This window comes from Oncorhynchus gorbuscha, linkage group LG13 (genome assembly GCF_021184085.1).
Source record: "Oncorhynchus gorbuscha isolate QuinsamMale2020 ecotype Even-year linkage group LG13, OgorEven_v1.0, whole genome shotgun sequence".
Taxonomy (NCBI): domain Eukaryota; kingdom Metazoa; phylum Chordata; class Actinopteri; order Salmoniformes; family Salmonidae; genus Oncorhynchus; species Oncorhynchus gorbuscha.
In genome coordinates, this window is record NC_060185.1 from 90,085,547 (window position 1) to 90,095,492 (window position 9,946).

General features: G+C 45.3%; 1 protein-coding gene across 2 annotated transcripts; it reads right to left on the reverse strand.

The window, feature by feature from the left end:
- Positions 1-1,372: 1,372 nt before the first annotated feature.
- On the reverse strand, positions 1,373-8,020 carry LOC123993689 (protocadherin-20-like). Of its 2 annotated transcripts, XR_006831496.1 has the most exons (4): positions 7,850-8,020; positions 6,080-6,273; positions 2,232-4,714; positions 1,373-1,702 (listed from the first exon to the last, which is right to left on the reverse strand). XR_006831496.1 is itself a non-coding variant. In XM_046296089.1 (3 exons), the coding sequence occupies exons 1-3, from the start codon at positions 7,871-7,873 to the stop codon at positions 2,290-2,292; spliced, it is 2,643 nt and encodes an 880-aa protein (XP_046152045.1). In that variant the 5' UTR covers positions 7,874-8,020; the 3' UTR covers positions 2,093-2,289. The 2 variants fall into 2 exon arrangements, 1 of the variants encoding a protein (XP_046152045.1); XM_046296089.1 differs by lacking the exon at positions 1,373-1,702 and having other exon boundaries at positions 2,093-4,714.
- Between the last annotated feature and the right edge of the window lie 1,926 nt (positions 8,021-9,946).

Genomic DNA, 9,946 nt, shown 5'->3' on the forward strand with positions numbered 1-9,946 from the left:
ACTATGGATTAGGCTAAAGATAATGGAAACAGAACATAACGGTTTGACTAGGGATTAGACTAAAGATAATGGAAACCAAACATAAAGATCTCACTAGGGATTAGGCTAAAGATAATGGAAACCAAACATAAATATCTCACTATGGATTAGGCTAAAGATAATGGAAACCAAACATAAAGATCTCACTATGGATTAGGCTAAAGATAATGGAAACCAAACATAAAGATCTCACTAGGGATTAGGCTAAAGATAATGGAAACCAAACATAAAGATCTCACTAGGGATTAGGCTAAAGATAATGGAAACAGAACATAAAGATCTCACTAGGGATTATGCTAAAGATAATGGAAACCAAACATTAAGATCTCACTAGGGATTATGCTAAAGATAATGGAAACCAAACATAAAGATCTCACTAGGGATTATGCTAAAGATAATGGAAACCAAACATAAAGATCTCACTAGGGATTAGGCTAAAGATAATGGAAACCAAACATAAAGATCTCACTATGGATTAGGCTAAAGATAATGGAAACAGAACATAAAGGTCTGACTAGGGATTAGACTAAAGATAATGGAAACCAAACATTAAGATCTCACTAGGGATTAGGCTAAAGATAATGAAAACCAAACATAAAGATCTCACTAGGGATTAGGCTAAAGATAATGGAAACCAAACATAAAAATCTCACTAGGGATTAGGCTAAAGATAATGGAAACCAAACATAAAGATCTCACTAGGGATTAGGCTAAAGATAATGGAAACCAAACATAAAGATCTCACTAGGGATTAGGCTAAAGATAATGGAAACCAAACATAAAGATCTCACTAGGGATTAGGCTAAAGAGAATGGAAACCAAACATTAAGATCTTGTGATTAAAATCACTTTCACTTTGTGTTTTCTTCTTCTCACATTTACTTACATACAAATTCAAAACGTGTATCCGTTATTGAACATCAATGTCTGCCTCTGTTGACAGGTCACATTTATCTAGTTAATGATTTCATTGAATGTCTCAGATTTCATTCTCACTCACATTTTGATTAGATATATATTGTGTGTCCCAAATATCACCCTATTCCCTATATAGTGCACTACTTCTGACCAGAGCCATTCCACAAGTAGGGCACTATGTTGGGAATAGGGTGCTATTTGGCATATAAACAAAGTCACACAGTCTTGTCTTTGTTTGCATTACTTTGGGTTAGTTTCTGCTGCTAATTTTAGTCTACAATTTGCTGAAGTAAATTAAATATTAAGCTCACGGCAAATGAAGAAAGAAATGTTCCTTTCATTTGTTATAATTTATATTTATTTTACTAGGCAAGTCAGTTAAGAAAAAAACAGAACATTGGGTTGACTGCCTGTTCAGGGGCAGAATGACAGATTTGTGCCTTGTCAGCTCGGGGGTTTGAACTTGCAACCTTCTGGTTATTAGTCCAATGCTCTAACCACTAAGCCACCCTGACATCAATGATGAACTTTAATTCATCACCTCACCTTAATATTAAAGCTGTTTTCTTTATTTCTTCAGTCCTTCATTTGTTAGCTTGATAAAATGTATATTCGATTGTATCAGACATTTAACCAGAGCGTTTTATTTTAGAATATTGAAAGAGAGAGACTCCTTTGTGTGAAAATAGTGAAAATGTATTTTAATTGTATTTAATTTTAAGAATTTCATGCTTTTAAAAAGGTACATTACATTTACATTTAAGTCATTTAGCAGACGCTCTTATCCAGAGCGACTTACAAATTGGTGCATTCACCTTATGACATCCAGTGGAACAACCACTTTACAATAGTGCATCTAAATATTTTAAGGGAGGGGGGGTGAGAAGGATTACTTTATCCTATCCTAGGTATTCCTTAAAGAGGTGGGGTTTCAGGTGTCTCCGGAAGGTGGTGATTGACTCCGCTGTCCTGGCGTCGTGAGGGAGTTTGTTCCACCATTGGGGAGCCAGAGCAGCGAACAGTTTTGACTGAGCTGAGCGGGAACTGTACTTCCTCAGTGGTAGGGAGGCGAGCAGGCCAGAGGTGGATGAACGCAGTGCCCTTATTTGGGTGTAGGGCCTGATCAGAGCCTGGAGGTACTGAGGTGCCGTTCCCCTCACAGCTCCGTAGGCAAGCACCATGGTCTTGTAGCGGATGCGAGCTTCAACTGGAAGCCAGTGGAGAGAGCGGAGGAGCGGGGTGACGTGAGAGAACTTGATATACAAGAAATACAATACAAGAAACGTCAACAATTCATAATATAGAGTCCAGTCAGAACAAGCCTCTCTCTCGTTATAACTCTTCTCCTAAGAAATATCTCTCCGGAATGCGTAGAGGAATCTGATTCTCCTCATTTATCCCCCTCCTCTGCTGTTGTTCCCCTCTAGATCTCTTCCTCTGTTTCATGTATAAAACAACTGTGGCCAGAAACAGACAGAGCGAGGCCACCATCATGCCCAGGCCTAGCAGCAGGATCAACTGAGTGTGTCTGTCACAGACGGGCATCTCGGAGGGGGTTTCGGAGGGCGTCTGTGCCAGTCTGTAGGGCAGGGATCTGGGCATGGTGTCCAGATGGCATGGTTCCAAGGTGTCGTTGACCAGCAGATTGACCCAGACGGTGGTGTGGAGGGGCGCTGGTTTCCCACCGTCAGTCACCACGATGAACAGGTGGTGCATCCCCAGGTCCTTACCCATGAGTCTCTGGGCTAAGGTCACATTACCAGACCGAGCGTCCAGCTGGAAGGGACTGCTGCTGTGGTGATGGGATGATGTAGAGGTGCCCGGTGGTTCCCGCGCTGCAATGGTGTATGTGATCTCCGAGTTTAACCCTGAGTCCTTGTCGATGGCGTAGATCTTGGTTACCATGGTGCCCGTGGTGGTCCCAGTGGAGATGGTGAGACACGACAGGTTGCTGCTGGGAAGGATGACCTGGGGCTGGTTGTCGTTGACATCCTCGATGAACACTGTTACCCTGGCGACGGAGGTCAGAGGTGACGGGCGTCCGTTGTCGGTGGCGAGCAGATCTAACTCGTAGCGGTCCTGCTTCTCGCGGTCGACATCGGCCATGCAGCGCAGCGTCCCCTGGGCGTTGTCTATGACGAAGGGGCTGCCACTGCTGTTCACCACCCTCACCTCCACATCCCCATTAAGCCCTGCGTCTATGTCTGACACCCCCACCTTCCCCACCTGGGCCAGGGGAGGTATATTCTCAGGGATGAAGAACATGAAGTGAGGGGTGATGAAGACAGGAGCGTTATCATTCTGGTCCAGGACGGTGATCGTCACCATCACAGAGGACTCTAATGGAGGAGAGCCGTTATCTCTGGCTACAATAGTCAGTCTGTGAACATCCTGTTGTTCTCTGTCCAGGGGTACAGAAACTGTCAGCTGACCTGTGTTCTGGTCGATTCTATAAAGGGTTATTGCTGCCGCCGTGTGTGATGGTCGATCCAGTTTGTAAGTGACCCGCCCGTTCTGACCGCTGTCTGCATCCTGCGCCCTAACTTTCAGCAGAGACGCCCCAGAGGGGTTATTCTCCTCTATGTCTATCAGATAGTGACTCTGGAGAAACTGTGGAGCATTATCATTCACATCCACCACCCTCACCTGGATCTCTCTCCTGGGGAAGCCGTGAGCTGCAGGCTCTTCAACATCACCACGCATCACTACAGAAACACGATATTCACTCTTCACCTCGTAGTCTAAAGGCTTTGATGTCGACAGGAGGTATTTGCCATTCTGCCGGCTCAAAGAGAACGGCACCTCTCCTTCAATGGAGAGATACGATGAGCCTCTAACACTAGTAGTATCCCCCGGTAGCTCTAGCAAAGCCAAGACAGTGGGGGGCTGGTTTTCCTGCAACACTATCGTCTGGTTTTGATGCTCTGCTATGAACCTGATCTTTATGCCATTCTCCTGGTATGGCGCGGGGAGCAGGGATACGGTTACCTGAGTGTCTGCAGGGGGGCAGTGGGGGCCGCTGGCTAACACTTTCAACACCACCTCCTCTCCCCTGTCACTAACACTGTCACTGTGGCGGTCTCTGAGGTCTCCTCTCAGGCTGATCAGGCCAGTGTGACTGTCCAGACTGAAGAGTTCCCTTGCCCGTTCTGAGACCTTGGGGCTGAGGGAGTAGGTAATGTCAGCGTTGGGGCCCAGGTCTAGGTCTGTGGCTCTGACCCTGGCTACTACTGTGTCTCTGGGTGTGTCCTCTGTAATAACCACCTTCTGGGTGCTGTCCAGGGTAAACTCTGGGCAGTTGTCATTCACGTCAGTCACTTTTATGAATAACGTTGCTGTGGCGCTTAGTGGGGTAGAACCACAGTCTGCTGCCACTAGAGTCAACTCATGAAGATCCTGCTTCTCGCGGTCTAGTCCTTGTCGCACAACCAAAAAGAAAATGGCCACTTCATCTTCTTCTTCTACTGTCACACTGAAAAACCCACCGGCGCCCTCTAGGTGGTACTGCAGCTGTCCGTTACGTCCCATGTCTCTGTCCTCTGCCTGGTCGTCCAATAAGAAACTGGCCCCTACAGCCACATCCTCAGAGACACTCAGATGGATCTCAGTGTTGTCAAAGTGAGGAGCGTGGTCATTGATGTCCTCTACTACTACCATGAACTTCACCAGCTCTGCCTCAGGGCCCACGATGGCGTCGTGTGGGACGATACACTCCTCAGCCTGGAGTTGGTCAGGACACAGGGCCTCTCGGTCCATCCTGCAATAGATAGATGGATAAATTACTGTTACAACATACACTATATATACAAAAGTATGTGGACAACCCTTCAAATTAGTGGAATCGGCTATTTCAGCCACACCCGTTGCTGATAGGTGTGTAAAATCTAACAGACAGCCATGCAATCTCCATGGACAAACTTTGGCAGTATAATGGCCCGTACTTAAGAGCTCAGTGACTTTAACGTGGCACCGCAATAGGATGCCACCTTTCCAACAAGTCAGTTAGTCAAATTTCTGCCCAGCTAGAGCTGCCCGGACAACTGTAAGTACTGTTATCGCGGCTGTGGTAGGCCACACAAGCTCACAGAGCGGGACCACCGAGTGCTGAAGCGTGTAGGGTGTAAAAATCGTCCGTCCTCGGTTGCAACACTCACTATCGAGTTCTAAACTGCCTCTGGAAGCAACGTCAGCACAATAACGATTATTCGGGAGCTTCATAAAATGGTTTTCCATGGCCGAGCAGCTGCACACAAGCCTGAGATCACCATGCGCAATGCCAAAGCTCACCACCATTGGACTCTGGAGCAGTGGAAACGAGTTCTCTGGAGTGATGAATCACGCTTCACCATCTGGCAGTCCGATGGATGAATCTGGGTTTGGCGAATGCCAGGAGAACGCTACCTGCCCCAATGCATAGTGCTAACTGTAAAGTTTGGTGGAGGAGGAATAATGGTCTGGGGCTATTTTTCATGGTTTTGGCTAGGCCCCTTAGTGAAGGGAATTCTTAACGCTAGGGCATACAATGACATTCTAGATGATTCTGTGCTTCCATCTTTGTGGCAACAGTTTAGAGAAGGCCCTTTCCTGTTTCAGCATGACAATGCCCCTGTGCACAAAGCGAGATCCATACAGAAATTATTTGTCGAGATTGGTGTGGAAGAACTTGACTGTCCTGCACAGAGTCCTTACCTCAACCCCATCGAAAACCTTTGGGATTAATTGGTACGCCGACTGCGAGCCAGACCTAATCACCCAACATCAGTGCCCGACTTTACTAATGCCCTTGTGGCTGAAATGTTCCAACATCTAATAGGAAAGCCTTCCCAAAGGAGTGGAGGCTGTTATATCAATCAGCAAAGGGGGGACCAACTCCATATTAATGCCGGTGACTTTGGAATGAGATGTTCGACGAGCAGGTGTCCACATACCTCTGGTCACATAGTGTAGATAATTACTTTGCTACTAGTCAAGAGGAAGTGTCTTTATCAGCAGCCGCTATACATTACAAACATACAGCAATAACAAATGTCAAATAAGTGCAGAAATCCATCCAGTTATGTAAAGAAACAGTCAGAAGGCCTGTAGGCTACCACATCTAGAATGAGTTTCCATAAATAACCACCTGTTGTCGGTGGTGTAGACATCCCCTGTCCCCTGGTCCACCCTGAGGTAGAACTGGGTCAGGAGCTGGTAAAGGGGGGGGAACGTGGACCCGATGGACCCGACCCGGACCCCAGCCTCCTGCTCCTCTGGAACCGAGAGCCGAACAGAACCGTAGCACAGGATCTGCCTGAGATGGACCATGACCAGCACGTTCTAAAGGAGAACATAGAAATGAAAACGTAGGACTTGGAACACTAGAAGACATTGGTGTGAAGTAAACCACTGATATGTACCACGTTCTAAAGGAGAACCTGAATTGGGAACTTAAACACTGGAGAGAAATTGTTGTGAGGAGAAAAAACATTCATCTGAGGAAATTATAATCCTTGGAATTTCCCCCTGAAGTAGGCTAGGACGAAAAAATCTTCCCTCCTTTAATGATCTATTATCAACAGTGACATTTCTACCTCAGTGGCTCCTTTAAAACAAGGGACTGTTCCTGAGTCCTAAATGGCACCCTATTCCTATTTAGTGCAGTACTTCTGACCAGGACCCAGTGCAGTACTTCTGACCAGGGCCCAGTGAACTACTTCTGACCAGGGCCCAGTGAACTACTTCTGACCAGGACCCAGTGCAGTACTTCTGACCAGGACCCAGTGCAGTACTTCTGACCAGGGCCCAGTGAACTACTTCTGACCAGGACCCAGTGCAGTACTTCTGACCAGGACCCAGTGCAGTACTTCTGACCAGGGCCCAGTGAACTACTTCTGACCAGGGCCCAGTGAACTACTTCTGACCAGGACCCAGTGAACTACTTCTGACCAGGACCCAGTGAACTACTTCTGACCAGGACCCAGTGCAGTACTTCTGACCAGGACCTAGTGAACTACTTCTGACCAGGACCCAGTGCAGGACTTCTGACCAGGACCTAGTGAACTACTTCTGACCAGGACCCAGTGCAGGACTTCTGACCAGGACCCAGTGCAGTACCTCTGTGCACTATTTGGGGAATTAGGGTGGCATTGGGGACAAATCCTGTGTGTGCAGCAGTATTGTAATATAATCTGATGCATCTCACCCCCAACCCCCCCTCCCCCATCCACTTACTATTCAAACCTACTGCACCATGACTAATGACAAAACATGCTTGTGGAATTATAAAGAATCATTATAAAAATGCACTTAACAAAACACATGCAGATAATTTACATTACAATTTACATATTTACATGACGATGTTCCATATTAAATAATAGTGAATAATAGCTCTCCTTGAGCATTATTCTTTATACACCCAAGGAGTGTAAAGAGTGTCTTCTTTTTCATGTGCTCCCAGTCACAACAGTAACCCATTAACTCAAGAACTTTGTGACTTTTTTCTCAGCAATATCCCATAACCCTTGACCTATCACCCATATACTAGCTCCCTGTGATATGAGAGCTACCAAAACAAGGACCAAGTAATGATCAACAATAATACTATGTTGCCAGAGTAACTAAATAAACAGGCTAGGAATGAATGTAGTCAAAGATAACACTGTCATATTGCCTTCTATTAGCTTCCAGGTAAAACTATGAATCAGTCTGTGTCAATGCATGAACGAGAAGATCTAGTCACAGATACTGCACTCATATTGACCTATGGCGGTTCACTGACCTTTGGTGAACTAATATTTATTAGACAATTACATAGATACAAGATATAATATGACAGATGATATGACAGATACATTGCCGTACAGTGATTAATTAATTAAGCGATAAGGAAATTCTCTAATGATTGACTGACCTGAAGGAGTACAGCCCAGTTCATATTTTCATCCGTCCCATGGCCCGTAGCCTACACACATGACACCTGTCTGGGTTTCCTCTGCCTCCACCTCTGCTAAGAGTAGGAAGACTGGGGCTGGAGGTAGCTGTACCTGTAGCCTACCTGGATACTGTTAACATCGTCTCCTCCTCTCCCACCCCTCCCACCTGTCACTCTGCCAGACTAGTGTAAGGGAGGAAGACTGGGGTTGTACACCTACTGCCTTATTTGGGCACTGCTATGCTAACACACACCCCTGCTGCCCCTCCCACTACTGTAACTTAATGAGCTGATTTTACAGTTTGCAGCAGAAAATAAGAACAACTGGTTAGTCAGTATTCTTTGCACTACAGGTAACTGAATAACCTGATTTGACAGTATTCTTTAACTTCTTCCTGTACCCTTTATCTCTGGTTTAGTGGTTTGAGGAATTGACCAATTGAAAGTAAAATGATTATGTAAATGGTTGTGGTGAAAGGAACATGACCTACAAAAGGTTCTTCTCTGTAACCGTAGTAACATACTTACTGTTAATCATGATGAGAAACGAGTCAGTTTGTTCCACCACAAAGTTCCAATTCCACCTGTGTCAACTGTGGCCACAAATGGCAAGTGATCACCGTGGTCTCAGAGTGCTTCTCCAATTCTAGTATTGTCCAACTCAGTATAGAAATATGACTTAAAAGGGCTATACTATTTTCTCCCCAGAGGTGTAGGCATAACACCAGTAAGTCAGTCAGTAGGACAGAGGTCTACTTTGGCAGTGACATGAATTGTAACGTTTCATTCACAATTCTTGAGTGACCCCTGTTGGTTGGTTGGTGTAGTTCCATGTGACTTTACAACAATGGGCCTACTACAGTGAATATACAGTACCAGGAAAAACGGTTCCAGGCTGTGTAAGGACTATTTGACCAAGGAGAGCGATGGAGTGCTGCATCAGATGACCTGGCCTCCACAACCACCCGACCTCAACCCAATTGAGATGGTTTGGGGTGAGTTGGACCCCAGAGTGAAGGAAAAGCAGCCAAAAAGTGCTCAGCATATGTGGGAACTCCTTCATGACTGTTGGAAAAGCATTCCTCATGAAGCTGGTTGAGAGAATGCCAAGAGTGTGCAAAGCTGTCATCAAGGCAAAGGGTGGCTACTTTGAAGAATCTCAAATATAAAATGTATTTTATTTGTTTAACATTTTTGTTTACTACAAGATTCCATATGTGTTATTTCATAGTTTTGATGTCTTCACTATTATTCTACAAATGTATACAATATTAAAAATAAAGAAAAACCCTTGAATGAGTAGGTGTGTCCAAACATTTGACAGTTACTGTGGTTTGGGGTTCATTTTCAAAAATAATGATAAAAACTAACTTCATGAATAGGATTTTACAGTGAGGTTTTGTTAATAAAGGTTATTATTATTACTAGGACCATGTCCCAGGACTACCTGACATGAGGACTCCTTGCTGTCCCCAGTCCACCTGGCCATGCTCCTGCTCCAGTTTCAACTGTTCTGCCTTACTATTATTCAACCATGCTGGTCATTTATGAACATTTGAACATCTTGGCCACGTTCTGTTATAATCTCCACCCGGCACAGCCAGAAGAGGACTGGCCACCCCACATATGCTCTCTCTAATTCTCTCTTTCTTTCTCTCTCTCGGAGGACCTGAGCCCTAGGACCGTGCCCCAGGACTACCTGACATGATGGCTCCTTGCTGTCCCCAGTCCACCTGACTGTGCTGCTGCTCCAGTTTCAACTGTTCTGCCTTATTATTATTTGACCATGCTGGTCATTTATGAACATTTGAACATCTTGGTCATGTTCTGTTATAATCTCTACCCGGCACAGCCAGAAGAGGACTGGCCACCCCACATAGCCCGGTTCCTCTCTAGGTTTCTTCCTAGGTTTTGGCCTTTCTAGGGAGTTTTTCCTAGCCACCGTGCTTTTACACCTGCATTGTTTGCTGTTTGGGGTTTTAGGCTGGGTTTCTGTACAGCACTTTGAGATATCAGCTGATGTACGAAGGGCTATATAAATAAATTTGATTTGATTTGATTTGATTCCTAGGAAAC